The following is a 19,411-nucleotide window of genomic DNA, read 5'->3' as shown; positions in this document are numbered from 1 at the left end:
CTGGCAAAATTCAGCACTGCATTTGCCAAAAGACAGCCAGCCCTTTCCACCTCAGCATTCGATTCAAAAGGCCCAAGTTACAAGCACATTGTACAGATAGTTCTGTGGCTGAAGACATCATGGAACTATGGGAAGAGACCCTGAATCCTCTTGAGGACGGCAGGTGAAACAGAACTTTTGGATAAACCAGAAGATGCCATAAAACAGAGCTCAACCCCTCACTTTTATTGTTAAATTAAAATAACACAATTCAAAGATTCAAGTCAGTCATAGTCTTTATAAGGGCAACGCATTCAGTAGCAAGCTGCTGTTCCAAACTGACAACAGATCACTTGCTGGCAAAAGCCATGATTTGCTCCTAAAAGAGGAGAAGAAAAAGGTAAGTGATTCATGAACTGGTAATAAGCACACATTCTAGAACACAGCTATAGTGTCCTTCCCTTTTATATACATATGGACAACTGTTCTTTGTCAGCCTTTCTAGCCAAGTGCAGGGCACCTATCCCTGTACACCAGAGTACTGAAGAAGTGGCAGTATTCCTTCTCTTCACAAGCACCACAAAACAGAGGTGTTGTTACCAGCGGTTCTGTGCTCAGAAAGAGGTGTTCATTTGGTTTTCTGCTTTAAACAGAAAAATTCTGAGCACTGAAGCAGCAGCATAGTCCTCATTTTAGTGCAACTAATAAAGACCTGGCCAGTGGCAGCTGCTACACCTTCAGCATTTACTGCTCTTCAACTTGGGTAGTAACTGTGACTGTAACACAAAGGCAACAGGCCACCTGTGGTTAATAGGAAGAAGGTGAATTGAGTTGTGGAACTAAACATTCAAATCCAGAAATGAGGAATTTAATCTGAAGGTGCTTAGGAGCTTTGAGAGCAGGTGGCTTAAGGAACCTCATTAAAATCCAGCAACTAGGTCAAGATGGTGCAGAATTTAGGCAGACAGGCTGCAAATAGAGAGTGTGTGTTTAAGACTGAACCTCCTCACAACTGCCTTCCTCAGGTAACTTCCATTACAGACTTGCACTTCTGTCAGGAGAGAACAATTTTACAAAGCAAACCAGCACAGAAACCAGTAACTCGCCTGAGCTGTGCCACACATCTGTCAAGTTACATGATGGCTTAGTAAAAATGTGTCTTTGTAAGGCTGGTTTTTCATAGTGCATTCCTGGGATGCAGTTCAAGGTTCCATATTTTCATTCCACAGCAAAATAAAGCCAAAAACTTCTAATGTCTTCTAACTACTGATACGGAGTACAGACACTCAGATCTGTTATCATACCTTGTGCTGCAGGAGAAACCCATTACCACTGAGCCATCATTCATTTAGCAACTCCTCAGGCTCATTCAAGACAAAACCTCAGTTTGAACAAGTAGCATTTTCCAACCAAAAATGTTTAATTTACAAGTAAAAAAAAATATTCTGGACTCTTCCTACAGCCCTCACTGAAGTGAGATTCTTACTTTGACAGGAGGCAGGGCATTTGTTGCTTGCAATCCCCAGGTCCTCAGCAACACCAAGGGAGCCAGCCTGGTGGAGTAAAGCCTCTTGAGCAGATCGGTAGCAGCTATCAAGGAGACATTGTGCCTCTGACGTTCTGTCTCAAACTTTAAGAGATGTTTTAAGGAGCCTGGAAGAGATAATGGAATGCTCCTATTAAAAGTGCCACAAAAACCCGTGCGTTTTATCTGTATAGCCGTCTCCACAGACAACTGAAAACACAGAAATGGTCCATCTTGATAAAGGCCTCCTTCCATCAGCTAGTGCTCTTCCTCTCACCACCTCCTTAGCTACCACCCTGCAAAGCTGCTTTTTTTTTAAAAGCAGCTTTGAGGTTTGCAGAATGGGAACTGCATCCAAGAATCTAACTGCTCCCACAGCCAATGGACAGCAGAAGAGGTTTGCTTCAAAGATGCTTGTGCCTTTCAAACACAAGAAAGCAGGACGCTTCACCTGCAGCAGAGGCCTGTAAGGCTAATCGTCTTATTGCCACTTCACTGTCTTGGGTCCTTACCCAGATCGCTCCCATTGAAGGCTGCTGCACTGAGGTGATGAGCCAGACATGCAATATCACCAAAGCCCAGGTTCACACCTTGTCCTGCAAGTGGATGGACTCTGTGCGCTGCATCCCTGGAGCAAGAGAAGGCAGAAACTTATCTCCCTTCTTGAAGAAAGCCATAATGGCTGACAAACCCCCGAAGGGATCCGTGTAGCACTCCTCACCTCTTTGCAATGAACACCACCTTACAGCAGCACATACACTTTCTCCAGTACCTCCTTGCATGCTATGCTGAACTACCTGACTGCCTCTCCAGTTGTAAGAAGCAAGACAAAGGGGAGATTACAAAAAGCAGTTCTGAAAGGAAAATTATAAAGAGGTGACTAGCCAGAGTCCTCTCTCAGATCACACGTGGAACAGGCCTTAATGCTTTTGTAAGTGACCTCAGCACAACAGGAGCTATATCACTGACACATTTCACAAACAGAAAGTAGGCAGACATTGTGAATACAAAGGAGAAGTGGGATATCATTGAACAGAAACAAAATCAGGTTATTATGAGCAAACTTGTCCATAAAGGACAAAGCCAGACATACTTAAAAGGGAGTTTTAAATTCAGAGAAATGAAATGGAGTTTGGGCACGAAATGTAAGATCGTGCACTTTAACAAGCTATAAAGCACAGAATGCTCCCCAGCACAAAATGGCTCAGAAGCTGGAAAGATGAAAAAGTATGTGAAGTGTAATACAGCATCCAAGAATTACTATCAGCTACCAGTGTACTGCAGCTGAGGCAGAGAAAAAAGTGCATCCAACCTCAGAATGTAAAAGATGAGATGTCTTCCTATTTCTATAGGCCACACTGTACAAAAGCCTGTAACATTCCACCTGAAATAATTTCTAAGTTTTGTCATTTGTGTTCGAGAAGGGTGAGTTTAAAACTCAAACTGGTACACAGGATGGCTGCTACAATGTTTGGGGAAGTACTGGTCCAGCATGAGATACTGGATCGTCGTTCCGGACTACACAAACCAGAAAAGGGAAAAAATTATCTCACAATTTACACAGAAAGCACACACAATGGACAGAGAGCTACTCATACAAAAGGACAGCGTTGGCACAAGAGCACACGATACAAACTGGGCCTGGAGAAAGTCAAACTGAAACTATAAATCATTTCTAACCGTCTAATTTGCTGACTGGGAGTCGCTATGCTCACATCATTTCTAACCACAGGCCACCCACTCAGACGAGGGCTCCCGTTGGGGACCTTACCCAATAAGAGCCACGCGGTGCTGGACGTACTCTGTCGCGTGCCCCATTCCAAGAGGGAACATGGCTCGGCTCCCTGGATCCACCTCAGCAACGCTCGGGGGCAGCTGGCGGACTGCAGTCCCCGAGGGTTTCAGGAGTGAAAGAGCAGATCGAAACATGGCCCCAGCGGTATCAATGAAGTCAGAGTGGTTTACATTGCTCCACTGAAAAAACAAACAAATCTTTAGATGTCGACCTAAACTAGACATATAAAAGAATCCCGTTGACAAACATCTGAATGAGCTCAAAATAGCGAGTTTTAACCATGTGGATAAAACTACACAACACAAGAAAATGAAACTATCTCCATCATTTTAGGACACGAGTTTCCAGAAAGGATGAGCCTACCCTTCCCACCTTTTGAAAATTCAGTTCAACTTCTGTGACTTTCAGAACTAATCTAATTCAGTCCTAAGGGGTCATCCTTTCTTTGCTAAGTGCCTTTTTTAATATCATCCTCACCAGAGAATTCACTTCTCCCATTACTATCCCTGAAGCTGTAGGATTCCACTGTATTTCTCATAATTACAACAAAGTCAGCCTCACAACCGACACAAAGCTGATACTCACAAAGGCAGAGTTGATGCTATCCACAAAACTTTCCTCATCCATAGTGAGAAGTTCCGAAGCATGTTCATGAGATGTAGACCAGACCAGAGAGCTGAGAGTGTCAGACAGCTAGTTTAAGAGAATGTCAGGGGTAAGCATCATCAAAAGAAAAAGCAGCAAAAATAAACCATCAGTGCAAAGATTTTCCCACTGCCCTGCCTCACACCAGCCCCTCTGCACTTTACTATTCCAACCCAACTTGCTACAAGTGGGAAATGCCAAGGGTAAAGTGAGAGGACAGGATGGGAAAACAAACGCAGTGACTGAAAAAGTAAAAGGCAGATGGACAAATTCTTAAGAGACAGAACCAACGCAGAAAGGCACAGCCAGAAATAAAGTTATAAGAAAAGAACAGACTAAAAATAAATAAATAAATAAAATACAGAGACCACGAGTCACCTTACCGGAAGAAGCGCAATTGGCCCTGTGGGAAGGAACCTCTGCCATGCCACGTTATTGTCAGTGGCCTACGGTGGAAAGAAGCAAGTGGACAGTTACAAACTAGTGACCTGCATCACCTGCTTAAGCTGTTCTGCCGCTTACGGAAGAGTCAATTATCAGAATTTCACCTCAGACAAATGAAGAGTTGCCACCACAGCTGACTGGTCGTATCGATGCTCAATGTTCTTAATTTCAGCTTCCTTCCGGACTACAGAGTTATGACCATCCGCACCAATCTGCAAAACAAAGAGATACAAAGCAACCTCGTCTGCAGCTCCTAAAAAAAGCCAACACTCCAGTCTACAAACCTCAGCCTGCACGTACAGAGTTTTTGTTTATTCAGCTTAAACCCCACCCCAAACAACAGATTCCCAAAATCTCAGAAGAGGTGGCCCCTTCTGCACTTGTCCAATTCAGCACCGTCTTCTTGCGTCGGGTACAGAAAAGGCTACGCACCGTTTCCCACAGCACCTCTGACAGTTGGGCACTCACCTCACTCAAGCCCTCCACGTGGGTGGAGCGGCACACACGGAATCAGAACCAAATCCAGTGGAAAGGACTTGGGTGAGAGATGACGCCTGATCAACAGAAATAAAAAGTTAGTTACCAGCAGTTTGGTCTGAAGTCTGCGTCCATCAGCTAACTCAATTTGGACCCAAGGGCTTGTGTCACAGCTGTGAGAGGGAAGGGGCCAGGTATACCCGACTGCTCTGCTCCCGTAGAAAACCTCCACCCGGTCTGATGGGAACACAAAGTACCGTGGTCACAGCATGATACAGACATGAAAAAAGGAAACATCACTACAGCAGCAAAGGCCACACATGTCTTAATGGCACCGTAAGAGCTGACCCTACAATTCTCACAGCACCCTGAAAGAACAGATCTGGCTAACCCTTTGCTACTGCAAGGCCTGCTCTGGACAGAAAGCTACAAAACTTTTCATTAAGTCTATTTTTGGAGAGACTACGTTCTAGAGAACTACACATGCCACTGCTTTCTTGCTGTGTAGCCTTTGGAAGACAGACTTCTCCCTCCCCCCCCCCAGTTTAAGAAGCTGCCTGTGTCTCAGAGTTACTTGCTAGATGAATTACCTTTCTCCCTCTCGTAACTTAACGCACACAACAGAAGGCAAGCAACTAAAAGCTCTCTGCAGGAAATAAAATATTAAAGAAGTTGTCCACTACCTGCTACTGCATCTAACTGTTTTGTGAGAGCAGACATAATGACATCATTCTCCACTATGTAACCCATGTCATCTAAGTCATCTTTCTCAAAAACGATCATGGCTTCTGAACAAGCATCCCACACCTACAAAATAAAAATACATTACATGAAGCTACATAACAAAGAAGTGCTGTTCCTTACAGGGACTATGAATGTATCCATCTTAACAGGAAAAGGACACGGCAACCTGGAAACACAGAACTAGGGGAAACGTCCAGGATTACTGTCCATTCTCAGCTACTAAAGCACATCACGTAATTCCTTTCATACAGTGATCTAGCTTCATCTCAAAACTAACTGTGAAGAAAGTTTTTTAGCCCTGCTTTCCTGTTACATGATTGACATATAAAGCTACCCTACGACCTTGCGGTTTAACCCCAGCAGGCAGCTCAGCACCACACAGCCACTCACTCCCCCGCAGTGGGATGGGGAGAGAATGGAAAGGGTAAAAGTGCAAAAACTTGTGGGTTGATATAAAGACAGGTTAATAGGTAAAGCAAAAGCCGCACGTGCAAGCAAAGCAAAACAAGGGATTCATTCACCACTCCCCACGGGCAGGCGGGTGCTCAGCCATCCCCATCACATCTAACAGTCACTTGGGAAGACAAACGGCGTCACTCCGAACGCCCCCCCCTCCCCTTCCTTCTGCTTCCCCCAGGTTTATACGCTGAGCATGATGCCATATGACATGGGATATCCCTTTGGTCAGCTGGGATCAGCTGTCCTGGCTGTGTCCCCTCCCAGCTTCTTGGTGGGAGTGGGGCGAGAAGCAGAAAAGGCCTTGGCCTGTGCAGGCCCTGCTCAGCAACAGCCAGTGCATGCCTGTGTTATCAGCAGCTTTCATCACAAATCCAAAATACAGCCCCATACAAGCTACTATGAAGAAAATTATCTATCCCAGCCAAACCCAATACAAACCTTTACCTTTATTTCCTGACTAGCACCCATGCCTCGATATCTACAGCTTCCCTTAGCAATCGACCTTTCATCCTGTAACATCAAGACCCTGAGGATGGGTATTTCCCAGTAGATTGCTACCCCAAAAAAAGTAACGGGCATCATCGTAAGCATGACCTGCCCTTTGCCAAAGAAAACTTTGGAGCGTTAATGTAAGAACTTCTGAGAATCCAAAGTAGACGGACACATAGTATATTTGCAGCCCTAAGTAAGGCACCTGCATTCGGTGGAACGGTTTGAGTCTCAGGCTGCAGACACGATCCCAGGCACCAAAACCTGAAAGAGAAAAAGGACACAAATGCACGGAGATAGCGGTTGACATGTGACATTGAGACCCAACCAAAACTGAAGCTCACTCCACGCTCTCCTCCTCCTTCCCCGACTATCAATGCCCAGACTCTGCTTGCACCATCCCCAGGCAGGGCCAGGTCTGCCTTGGTACTTTCACAGCTCCAGCATTCCATTATCTAACTGTTAACACAACCCAGTGGAAAAGAAACAAGAGCTTCCCATGAAGCTGTTACTTAACAGTCACCTGTCCCTGTCCTATCACTGAGTAATACAACAGACATGGAAACCCATGGCCATCACAGTTTACAACATTTCTTTCTCCATAAGGAATCGAGGCTCAAATCTCTCTTTAAAATGAAAATTAATCAGAAGCGTTACCAGACTACAGAGCACTAAGTGCTTCTTTTGTGAACAGAACATTCCAGATGCTGCAGAGAGCACCTTACAACATTTCACTAGCCTAATGTCACAAATATTTATATAACAAATCAGGCCAAGATACCAGAACACAGATCCCTGCTGTCAAGAGAAGCCTGATTTAATCACCACATTTCAGCATACACAATACTAAGAGAAAAAAGGCAAATTATTCTGTTGAGTTTAGAATGAAGGCAGCACATGCTCAAAGAGGCTTTGTTTAAACAACGTAAAACCAGCTCAAATATACAGTTAAAAGTGCAAACAATAGAAATCATACTTACTGCTTAGGAGGGTTGCTGATCCTGGGGAGATGGAACTGACCCTGTTACTGTAACTGTCTGGCATGTGATCATATTCTTTCCTAGGACCAGCTTCCAGCAAAGCAATCTTCTTATCATGGAAGTGAATATCATGCCCTACAATAAGCAAATATATGCTCTGTACAATGCTCCTGACAGAATCTCATTTCTTATTTCTGTATCAGTAACACCCATGCATTTCTGTAATAAGACAGAGTTAATGCAAAACTTAATAAAGAAATGCATTTACGATCGAGGTTCTGACCAGGCACGTAAACTTTTGTATTTTAAAGCTTTATGACTACAATCCTGTTACTGAGATGGACAACCCTTTTGCAGTTTAAGCAAAGAGTATATGTTTTCTTTTTGTACAAAGTTTACATTTTTGTACAAATTTGTGCCTATTTTGTTCTGAAAGTTAATTACTGAAGTATTAATGAGTGAAATATGCAGTGTTTACTCCACACACAGAACACATTTTTTGGAGCTTAAACATAAATTCACCTGTTCAAATGAGAGATCAAAATAAAACTGCTATGGTATTTAGCCACTACGTTAAATGTTTTCTTTATCCTTATATTCTGACAGTGGAAGCGCACAGGCAGTTTAGACTCTGAGGTAAAGAGAACTGAAAAATGAAGAGATGACTCAAGAGTAAATCAGACTACAGCTGAATTAGCCTTCCTTGTTTCACCTGACCGCTACATTTGCGGAAGGTACTGAGACCAGAAATGGTGTCCTTACAACATCCAGCGTTTACTCCTTCGGCAGTCCTAATAGCAGCTGCATCCTGAACACATTTTCTACATTAGGCATAACATAACCTCATCTCTTGGAAGGTCCTAAACCTGCACGTTAGCCTTAGATATCACTGCTGGGGGGGATCCTTATGCTGTCTCAATTCCACTGTGGTCTTGTGTAACAATCCAAACAGAACAATTATAAGTTTGCAAAGTAAACCCTTATACTTGCCAAGGACTTATTGCTTAGGATGTTTGCTCTTTTGCTCTTCTTTAGGCTTCTGTCACTGTGACACCCTTCTGAATCAACGTTGCAAATAAAGAAGCAGCCAGTACTCTCAGGATCTCTAGTGATACAAACCATGCACAAATCCATCTTGGTATTCCAGTGTGTAAAATACAGGGTTAGAGAATGGAGCTTCAGATCAGAAAAGTATTTTCAGCTACGGCTGAAATTACCCACCAGCGACTGAAGGGTGACTGTGTTTGACAGAGACACTACAAGTAGTCTACAGAATTCAAAGTAACGGCTACATTAACATATATTTATGCATAAATAGGACAAGGCTCTTCATAACGATCAGCCAACCAAACAACTTTAAGCCAACTTCAGGGTGCCGCCACAAGAGGATGAAGGAATAGGGAAATTCCACAAGAGGATCTTGATAAATAAGAAGCTAAACGGTAACACACAGTTATCTCCTTTGTCTGAAGTCCGCTTATAAAAGCACCCGTCACCACACACATCGAACCACGAAGGTTTTGGGAAAGCTCCCAGCTTGAAGTTTTTCGTGGAAACGGGCGGGACCCAAGGCCCGCGACTCTCTGAGCTGGCGGAGCACACGGTGCGGGGACCGCAGGGAGGGGAGAGGCGGGAGGTGACGGCCTTACCCAGCGCGGCGGCCATGGCGCTCCCAACCATTCCCCCGCCCGACACCACCACATCGTAGAGCGGCGCGGCAGCGGAGGCGGCAGCAGCGGCAGCAGCAGCAGCAGACCGGAGCGGAGCCCGGAGCGGAGCCCGGAGCGGAGCCCGCGGGCCGGCCTGCAGCCGCCCGCCCAGCCGAGCCAGCAGCCCCCGGCCGCCCCCGGCCGCCATCGCTGCGGAAGTGACGTCAGAGCGGAAGTCGCTCTGGGGAACCATGACAACGCAACCTGCCTGGGGTCGCACCGCTTCCCGAGCACCAATGAGCGAGCGGCGGGTGTGGTCCCGTCTTGGAATCTGATTGGCTGTTTGGGACAAGAAGGCGGGCCTAGAGCGCTGCCGGCTTCGCTGATTGGCGGGAGCGGGGACCGGCGGGCTGAGGCGGCGGCCGGCAGGTGAGGGCCGCGCCGGGGCCGGGCCTGGAGGTTGGGGCCGCGGCCCCGAAACGAGCAGTTCTCGGTCTTTTTTTCTTTTTCTTCCAGGTGACACGGCATCCCCTCAGGCTCTAACGGATCAACTCCCGCGTCTCCCGCCAGCCGCTCGGGATGGGAGGCCGGCGGTCTCCGTTAGAACCGGGCTCACCGTACCAGGCGGCGTTAAGGGGCGACCTCGGGGTATCCGAGGAGGATGAGGAGCTCGAGGGTTTCAGGCGGGAGGCGGCAGTCCTGTGTGACAAGCTGTGGGAGGCTCTCAGGTAGGACGGTACCTGGTAAGGATGGTAGAATGGCGTGTGGGATTCCTGCTGCTCCTGACCACTGCCGAGGTGGAGCGTGAAGCCCCGAGATGCACGGATATAGTACCAAAACGGTGCCTACAGATGTGCTCACGGGTGGGAGGATGGGGCCAACAGGGGCCCACATAAACTGCATTCACATAAAACATGAACAGCACACATCCCGTTCCTGCCCATCACCCAATCATGCTTAAAATCTGCTGGACGCTCACACAGGTTTCTATCCAGCATCCAGTCTGCAGAGCTGAGGCCTCGCCAACACCTAGCTCTCAGACCTCCTGTCTCTCTCTGTGCCTTGTCCAGCTTGAAGTTCACTAGCAGATCACACACACACACTCTTACAAAGGAAATAGTTTATGAAGAACGGACTGCACCAATCACCAGGCGAGTGTAATGAATAGGAAGCCTCTTTACATGTCATTGCCACCTTCAGTTTCCCCCCTTTTTTCCATTTTCCTGTTCTTGGTCCATCCTGATCCCTCCTTTTACCTGCATTTATTCTTTCCCTAAATGTAAGTTTTACTCAGTTTCACAATCGCCCTCAAACATCTATGAGAAGTTTGCTATTGCAATGAGCCCCATGATAGTCTTGGGGTTTTTTCTTACTATCATTTTTATGGTCTTCTTATCAGCTACAAAGCTTCCAGCTGTTAAGAGTTGCACTAAAGCAGTTCCTTGCAATGGCCCTTCATTCAGGGTCTTAGGAATGCTGGTGTTTGGTACTGCTTGTTAGGATTTGTGCATCTGTACGCCTCGTTTGTTGCCCCTCCTGAGTTTGTCTCTTATGGTGAGTAGCTATCAGCCAGATATCCATAAGGTTGGAACTTTCTGGCTTACTTGTGGGCTTTCTGGCAATAGAGTGCTAGCAGCATAATAAATTGCATTTCAAAGCCAGGGAGGCATAACCACCATTTCATACATGGAAAATGGAAAACAAGCAAAACTCTGCTCACGAACTTTAGTAGCAAAGCAAAACACCGAGCTTGAGAACAATAAGCTCTAGGCCTGCCTTTTAAGGACCAACTTAGCCTACCATGTCTTCCTCTGAATCAACAGCGTCTCCCTTTTTTTAACTCTGTTGTTTGATAATTTCACTTATTTCCCCTTCATAATGTCTTTGTCTTAGTCATACATCTGGTAACAAAAGGCAGTCCAGTTCTTTGATCAACCTCACCTCGGACAGTGCCTGGGATCAGCAAAAGCCTTACTTGTTTCCTAAATCCTGCTTGAGGCCAAAAAGTGCTTCCTCTCCCTGGATTCCTTCCATCACCATCCCTCAGCCTTTCAAAATGACGCTGCGGGAAGCTCGCAAAAAGTCCCAGTTGATGAAGTCATACATGTTTCTTGAACTAGACAAACAGAGAGACAAAAGGCAAAGCCAGGATGAAGCTGAATGTCAGAAACAATTCCGGGCACAGCCTGTACCTGCCCATGTGTTTCTGCCCCTTTATCAGGAAATAATGGAGCAGAATGAGACTCGCAGGCAAATAGCAACACAGAAAAGAAAGGAGCTGCTACTTTCAACCCAGCGGCCCTTCAGTTTCCTGGAGAAGGAGGAGAAAAAGAAAGAAGCTATCAGACAAAAGTTCCTGGCAGCAGCAACCCCAAATGAGAACTCCAAACAGAAGCAAGCCAGTAAAAAAGTTCCTAAATCTACTTATGACCCACTTGGAGATAAACTCAAAGGTAAAATACCAGGGCTCTTCCTGTAAAAACAACTCCCTGCCTGTCCCTCACAGTCTCCATGCTGGGAGGCAGGATCATGGCCTATAGGGCATTACTTGGAGTGGAAAGCCAATACCATTATATCCCCTGGGGTTGTCTAGCCTCCTGCATATCACTGGTCATTACATTTCATTACCCTTATAGTATAGTGTCCTAAATTTAGTATTCTTGTATCAGTGTCAGCAGCAGCAGTTCTGTACTGCTCCCCAGCACACATGGGTACACTGAGCTTTTCAGACAGATTTCCATGCCCCTTTTGCTGCAGATCGTGACAATTTGGGAATCCTTCCCTGCACTGGATCCCGTACCTTTGCTTATGCTAAAGGGACTCAGATGATTTGTGGCACAAATGTGAAGACAGATGTAGTGCCAGAAGTGTCCAAGCTCCATGCAGTATCTTAGAACTGACAATTTTACTCCCACCCAAGTGATCTATGGTGCACAAAGCCCCTAGGAGAAAAATATTTCCTGAGCCCAAATCAGGCAATTGGTTCAGTTCTAAGTGATAGTGCAGTAGTCCAGTCCCTCCTGCCATTCTCTCATATTTCCAGTTATCTTCCCGCTTGCTCTCCACCTTCTTAAGTGCTAAAACAGGGGAGGTAGGTGCCAGGACCCTTCTAGTCAGAGGGGCAGCCAAGGAAATTTTCCTGATGCTTGCTTGCTTTTAGATGGCTTAAGCCGCCACAATTCTAAGTTTGAAGTAAGCAATGTAGACTTCATGCTTGAATATAGGAACTAAGCCAGTCCTTGCTAATTCTCATTGCTTTTCTAACCTCTTTTTTTTTTAGCTGTTTCCCACTGATTTCTTCTTATGTATACAGCAGTTCAGTTTTCATCAGAAAACATTCTGTTGTGGTGTACTAAACTACATAGATTAGAAAGGTAAAAGAGAGCGATGGACAAACCACTGTTCTGTTTCTACCTGGCATATGAGAAGGGAGGAAAAATAAACATTTCATACCTCAGTCAATGCAAACTTATAAATAGACTCTAAAAAAGGTCTTATTTTGCAAACAGCAGTATTGATTTTTTTTTCTAAAAGCAGAAAACCAACCCACAGCCAACTGTTTGTCTGCATTTTCACAAATATTTAGTGCTGCACAGGAAAGGACTCAGTTTGATGCTATACCCTGAAACACATTCTTTCTATGGAAAGTTTGTCACAGAAGTCACAAGATGTGATCCATCCACCAAGTGCTCCTTACTTAAAATCTTTTCCAATATAGACAAATGCTGCTGGACATTACATAGATAAGCCACCATCCGTTACAAGTATATGTGAACAGCCCATTTGGATCACACAGTCAACGTAATGACATGAAGTCCCATATGAAAAGTAAAACCTTGATTAACACAACACTTCTGCAAGACAAAGGGCACAAGTTACCTGGTACCCCTAAGGATAGGAATAGGAGAAGGCCTGTTCAGTAACTTACTCTGATAAGCGAAAGAGAGATCTAGAGGCTAATGCCTAAGAGACTCTACCATGTTTTTTCTGGTATCTTTGATTTTTTTTTTCCTGGGAGACAGAGGAGAGAGAGGCTGGAAAGTGGGGAAAGAGAACATAGGATGTCTGGTCTCTCCTGTGTTTGTAGCTGCCATTATAAAGAAAAGTTTAGAGTTGTGCAGTGACAATTTCAGAGCCTTTTACATCACTCATATTCTTCTCATTACTTTGCTTTTGTTTCATCAGAGGCTGAACTCTACAGAGAAATCCGTATTCAAATGAGAGCAAAGGATCTGCTTGAGAGCTCCGTAGCTCCTATAGATACCAGCAACTGTCGGAGAGAGCCTCAGTCCCGAGCTGCCAATAAAACTAAGCAAGAAAGACTTGGCTTCTTGCAGGATAAAACTTTCAGCTTCAAGCCAAGGATTAATCCAACAATACCGGATTTTGAAGGACTTTACTGGGCATTTCAGAGGGAAGCAGTAAGGAGACAAGAAATCAAAGAGGCAACTCGTAATAAGCCATTCAAGTTAAGAACCTCCAATCTCCATGGCAGGCAGAGGCAGGCTAATGAAAGGTTAAAGGTGAGATGACTGGATATTTCTGTGGTACTGCTTTCTCTGATCAAGATGGCAACTTCTTAAATGTATAGCATTTATTTACAGATGGTTAATATCCTGTGACCTCTGCCCTTGTCTTGGGAGCACTGCAGAGTTCTAGCACAAACCAGAGGACAAAATTCTACACAAAGAGATGAGTTATGACAGCTAAGACTCAACCACCCTTCTATACCCCTAATCACGCCTCCTTCTCCTCATGCATCAGCCCCTCCCCATGTAAATCCCCACTGATGGAGGAGAGGAGAATGAGTGCATTGCCCACATACCCCAACTGTTCTCTTCAGTAGACAAAGAACCAGGGAGATTCTGTACTGTGAACAAATACACTGAATGAAGTTCTATTTCTTTCAGGATTCTCAGCAACTTTCCAAGGTTTCAGTGCAAAAAAGTCATTCTCTGACCGGACTTTCCTCTCTCTCTTCCAACACCCTTCCAGTGCATATTACAGATGCAACTAGAAAAAGGGAATCTGCTATTAGGTAAGTAGAAAAATTTGTCTACAAGACTATACACCAGCTAATGACCAAAATGGAGGAATAAAAGTCAGTGTTTTCCCTCATCACAACTACATCAACAATACTTTTCCTAAATGTTTCTCTGTCTTCTTTCTTTGTTAATTCTTGCCCAGCCTCCCAGTTGATTTGGCAGCTGCACACTCATATGTCTGAAGTTTTGCTTTTCTCCTTAAAGGACTATAAAACTGAAATTCCCTGCTAGCATGTAGTCTGGCAGTCTTAAGTGAGCTCATTAGTAAATTCTTCTATGTAGGAACTCCCAAGATAACAAAAAGGAAGGGGACAAAGAAGGAAGTTATTGGCTGGAGAAACAGAAAAAGAAATGTCAAGCTATCCGAAAGTCAGTGAACAGCCGAGCAAAAGCCCTGGATCCCCATAAAAGCCTGGAGGAAACACACAAGGAGAAGTCGAAACAGAACTGGTCAGTATGCTATTCTGCACAGAAATAACCGTTTGCTCTGCTAACTGGGGATCATAGATAATTCTTTAGGAGGAATGGGGTCTAAGAACATTCCTAGCCTCTTTTTTGGCCGTCAAACCCATTCCACGTTAATTTGGATTTCTTGACAACTTCGCACTACTCTTTCCATACAGAAGTTTCCTGTAGATTAACATTTGTAGAAACTAATTTGTACAAACAAGCCACCTGAAATGTATAATTTCGTAAAGAACACACAAGACAAGATTTTTTAAAAATGTGAACACTGGTTGTCTGCTTATAGTCTAGTAGTAAAGTGTTGCTACCATAGCTTGCCAGCAATAGGATTTCTTTTGCCCAGCATTTGGAATCAAGAGATTTACCAGAGCTCTTTGAAGAACCAAACAGTTATTGATAATTCCTCATTCCTGATAAACTGTAGTCAGACAGAACCTGTATTAGACAGGCAACTTTTCCATTTCAGGCAAAATATGAGAGAGAGAATGAAGGAATACAGAAAGGAGCTGGAAGAAATGCAGCTGCGAGTCAAGAACAGACCATATCTCTTTGAACAGGTCACCAAGGTAACTGGTCAAAGTTCCACTGTTTCTGGGTGACAGGGTACATTGCCTTTCATTTAAGACAGGCATTAAGAAATCTAGTCTCAAGTTAATTCACGGATGAGAAGGTGCAAATGGTTCCATGGTCTCTTGACTATGCTAAAAATAACATATGGAAGGGCCACCCAAGTATAATTTAAATTCCTTCCCACTGCTTGAAAAACTACTCAGACTTATTTCTTGATTATAGAGCTTTCCAGTGCCTAGTGTATATTGCAATCAAAATATACGGTCTGATCAGAACCAAAGTCTTATCACACCAGAAATTATATGAATACCTATTCTGCACCTGAATACCATAGCCTACAATCTAAAAATTCTAAAGTTTTTTCTTAAAACCCTCTCCAGTTGAGCACTTTTTCTTTGTTCTTATAATGCTACTAGAAAAACACTGACAGTTACGTCACTTTTATCACCCTCAAGCTCTGCTATCTGGGGTTGTGTTCAACACATCTCATCCATCACACAGTACCAGCTGCAAATCTGTATTGCCCTTGAGGTGTAGATAGAGTCTTTACTCTCCGTAAAGTATCTTTTTCTCTGGGTTTTCTCTTTCAGTTCTTGTCTCCTTGCAGGGATATCTGGTTAGAGACACAGTGACAGTGCACTGACAGTATGCTGATTTAAGATTTCTCAACAGAAAGTACCCTCCTGGGTCAGACTTTCTGTTCAGATGAGTGGTTAATGGAGGCAGAAAACACATTTGTATGATAAATATTGGTGACATTTCTGTTTACCAGGTTGGTAAGAATTCACCAGTATCAATAGCATTCAGTCATGTTGAGACAAGATTTCTATCCTTCCATATAGAACACCTTAATCTTTAGGAACTGGCCAGTCCCACTGGAAAACTGTCATCTTGGATTACATTAATTTGCAAGGTTTACTTGGAGGCAGCAAGGATATAGGATCCAGGATGCTTGGTGTTCAGTTTCGTGAAGATGAGCTGATATGAAGCTATTTCACAGGTGCTCTCCATTTACTGAACTCCACTGTTGTTAGTGCTTACCAACTACGAGCAAACATGCTTCCAGAATTTCTCACAACCCTGTTTTGTACATACTCTTAATTTGAGTGCCAGTCAGGACTTGGACACAAGTCTGCTAGTCTGGTAAGACTGGAATGCTGTAGAAGCAGGAGAACATAAGAAGGAAGAAAAAAAAAGAAAAGGTGAGCTCTGGCTTTGAGAGATGTGAGCCGTTGTCCTAGTATTCAGTTTTGGTACTGTACTGTACTGTATGAATGAGAAAAAGTTTGGACAGGGGCTTTGCTCTCCTCTTGTTCTCATTAGGAGTGTCAGCCGTGAATTTTAAAACAACTTGACTGTTATGGGGAAGCCCCCATTCTACATGCTTACTGTTTAAGTTTCGATTTCATAGCACGATGCTCGTCAGGGAGCAGAGCGTCGCTACAGATACACCCTCCAGCAGGTTGGGCTAAGTGAAGAATTTGTAAGGATAAAAGGGAAAGATACCACTGACTTGCTGGAAGAAGAATCTGACGTTCACAGGTAATAAAACCAATGCAATACAACTCTTTTGCCTTTGACTAAAAATATTTTCCTTGTTCATGAAAGCACTCCGGTTCGTATCAGCTAGCGTAGGCAAAATTAAATCAGCTTCACTCCTCTTATTAAGCATCATGGCTTCTCCGTCTTAACTCCTATGACTGCGCTCTATTTCTTGTGCATGGGGCAAAGCAGCAAGTAAGCAATGCAAACCCTTTCTGGTGTTAGACAATCGCTATTTCTGCAGAGCGCCCAAGCCTCGGGGTGAAAAGGCTGACTGTACTGTACAGGAAGGAGAACCTCAAGAGGAGCAGAGTGGAAAGGAAATGGCAACCTAAGATCTAGCAGAAGAATCCCTCAGTCATCTCTTGATTTTTTTAATTCAAGATCCACCAGGTTAATCCTCAGGAACTTTATGGTTTAGGTTGACACCTAAGAATTTCTCTGGGATAAGTGAGATGGAAGAACATAGTAAAGGAAAAAAAGACCAACTGTTGTTTAGAGCATGTCTTGTTCAACCCAGCAAAGCCTGCGGCCTCCCTTAGTCTTCACAGGCATTCCTTGTATGAGCCGTTTTCCTTCCTTTAAAGAGCAACAAAACAAGTTAAAAGGATTGAAGCACTATCTTTGGATAAAAGTAGATATGAAAGATTGAAGAGGTGCATCCTCTCGTATCAGCTCCTTGTGTTCATGCCACAGAAGCACACAGAAAGGGGAGAATGCCTTCCAGTGTGCTAAACCTTGGTTTACACATGTATGTGGTAGAATGCTTTTCAACAAGGTATTTCTAAAAAAAAAACAAATAACAGAATTGGATCTACCTTGGGAGAAGACTCAGAGGGAAGTCCTTCTCTGAGGTTAACTCTTCATTCACTCATTACCAGCTTTGCTCCTTCCTCCCATTAGAAAGAAGCAGCAGTCTTAAAATCTCCCATATTTCATTATTTGAAACTCTTTTAACATCTTACCAATTTAAGTCATTAATTAGGACTGAGAAACAACCAAAATTATGAAGACTGTTGTAATTAAACAATGGATCACTTTGGACTGCCGTTGTCCTAATTCTACTATTACTGTGATATCAAAGATGGATTTTACTGGAAGAAAGATCAGGTATTACCTGTCAGCATGTTGCACTCAAATGCCTGGAACATCTTGAATGGTATAGTTCACACATTAGTGGTCTTCCTTTACCTGACAGTAATAACAATCTCAAAAATACACACCCTTGCCACCTGGAATGTTTTCTGAGAATTATGATATCAAAGCACTTTGAGATTAAAAGATTTTTAAATGGCTACCATGTTTCTGCATTGTCCAATTTCTTTATCATTCATCTTTTCCTTTTTTTAAATACAAACTGGGTCTCTTTTCATCTTCGTCACCTCAATCCACTTCTCCTTACACTGACTAACAACAAAACCTCTTCAAGAAATCAGATATACAGTACCTATAAGAGCTACCACATTCTATAAAGATAGGAAAGTGAGATAATGACATTTTTAAACACAAAGAAGTACTAGATCCAGGACTTTCTGGCCCTGGGGTTTCAGGCTGCTGTGTTACACTTCCGCAGAGGTCAGTACGTAGCTAAATGCCCTGGGTGGCCACAGTCCTCCCGATGGACTCCTGATCTCCACACTGAGAGGAGGCTTTAGCACCTGGGAGGGTTCAAGGAAGGCCATTACCAGTGCACCAGTATCTGCATAGGTTTAATTGTGTGGGGCATATAGAGGCTCTTCTTTCTCCTGTATCCCCTGGAAAAGAGCACTGATGTAATCATATTGTCACCATGCCTGGTCACATTGAAAGAGGAAGGAAAGAAGATTTCTTCCATGTTCCAAGTCTGTGGTCTTGTATGGATCTATCATTGGGTTTGTATGAATATACAAATACTAAGGTGAGATGCATGAATACAGTAACAAATAAATTCAAGTCTTAATATTGGTCCCTGAACAGAAATTGCTGAAACGGTGATGAAAGTAAAAGCATCAAAGTAACTGAAACTCACTAGCATCTTTCTTCCTAAACAACATGTTGTTCTGAAAGTAGGATTACATTTCTGTAATCTTAAGAGATTTGTAATCTCTTAATGTATCTCAAAAATGGTATGGAAATAAAGAATTTCAACTTTTGCTCTGGATTTTTGCATTTTATGAAAATGTTATGTTATTTTTAGTTGAAAGAATTACAGCCTGTTCAGCCAACCTATAAATATACTGTAGTAAAGACGACATCTCACTGGAGCATCTCCCATCATCTCATGAGATAGTAGCCAAACCCACATCACATCCTGATGCACAGGCAAGTGGTGGAGCTTCTGCAAGAACCTCCAAATTACAAAACCTTTACCAACAGAAGCACTACCTTCACATTCAGCTAAGGAGCAATATAAACTCAAAGCATTGCCTTCGCATAGGAGCTATTACAGATACATAGTGTCTTAGCAAAACTCTGCATACTTAATAATGTAAATTCTGAAGAAAGTCTTTAAGTTAACAAAAATAAAAAACATCTGCATGGTAGGCTCATTTAAAGAGTTTGATATACCAAACAAAACTTGGAGGAAAAAGCAACTGGGGAAAGCAGAAAAAGAACACAGCAAA

At 43.6% G+C, this 19,411-nt stretch overlaps 2 protein-coding genes across 4 annotated transcripts; one reads left to right on the top strand and one right to left on the bottom strand.

The window, feature by feature from the left end:
- Positions 1–194: 194 nt before the first annotated feature.
- COQ6 (coenzyme Q6, monooxygenase) lies at positions 195–9,454 on the bottom strand. Its single transcript, XM_033008629.2, has 12 exons — positions 9,187–9,454; positions 7,538–7,672; positions 6,763–6,821; positions 5,549–5,672; positions 4,972–5,102; positions 4,493–4,600; positions 4,328–4,390; positions 3,885–3,992; positions 3,276–3,478; positions 2,017–2,132; positions 1,466–1,632; positions 195–358 (listed from the first exon to the last, which is right to left on the bottom strand). The coding sequence occupies exons 1-12, from the start codon at positions 9,437–9,439 to the stop codon at positions 329–331; spliced, it is 1,497 nt and encodes a 498-aa protein (XP_032864520.2). The 5' UTR covers positions 9,440–9,454; the 3' UTR covers positions 195–328.
- A 50-nt stretch (positions 9,455–9,504) lies between these two features.
- On the top strand, positions 9,505–18,103 carry FAM161B (FAM161 centrosomal protein B). 3 transcript variants are annotated; one of them, XM_033008648.2, is made up of 9 exons: positions 9,506–9,615; positions 9,703–9,914; positions 11,080–11,639; positions 13,372–13,709; positions 14,097–14,224; positions 14,514–14,681; positions 15,163–15,262; positions 16,678–16,808; positions 17,053–18,103. In XM_033008648.2, exons 2-9 carry the CDS (start codon positions 9,766–9,768, stop codon positions 17,141–17,143), a joined length of 1,665 nt encoding a protein of 554 aa, XP_032864539.2. In that variant the 5' UTR covers positions 9,506–9,615; positions 9,703–9,765; the 3' UTR covers positions 17,144–18,103. The 3 variants fall into 3 exon arrangements, with proteins under 3 accessions (XP_032864541.2, XP_042647074.1, XP_032864539.2); XM_033008650.2 differs by lacking the exon at positions 17,053–18,103 and having other exon boundaries at positions 9,505–9,615; positions 16,109–16,786; XM_042791140.1 differs by lacking the exons at positions 16,678–16,808; positions 17,053–18,103 and adding an exon at positions 15,857–16,151 and having other exon boundaries at positions 9,505–9,615.
- The last annotated feature ends 1,308 nt before the right edge of the window (positions 18,104–19,411 follow it).

Source organism: Tyto alba, unplaced genomic scaffold, assembly GCF_018691265.1.
Source record: "Tyto alba isolate M040663 unplaced genomic scaffold, T.alba_DEE_v4.0 Super-Scaffold_18, whole genome shotgun sequence".
Taxonomy (NCBI): domain Eukaryota; kingdom Metazoa; phylum Chordata; class Aves; order Strigiformes; family Tytonidae; genus Tyto; species Tyto alba.
This window is presented reverse-complemented; position numbering and strand designations above follow the sequence as displayed.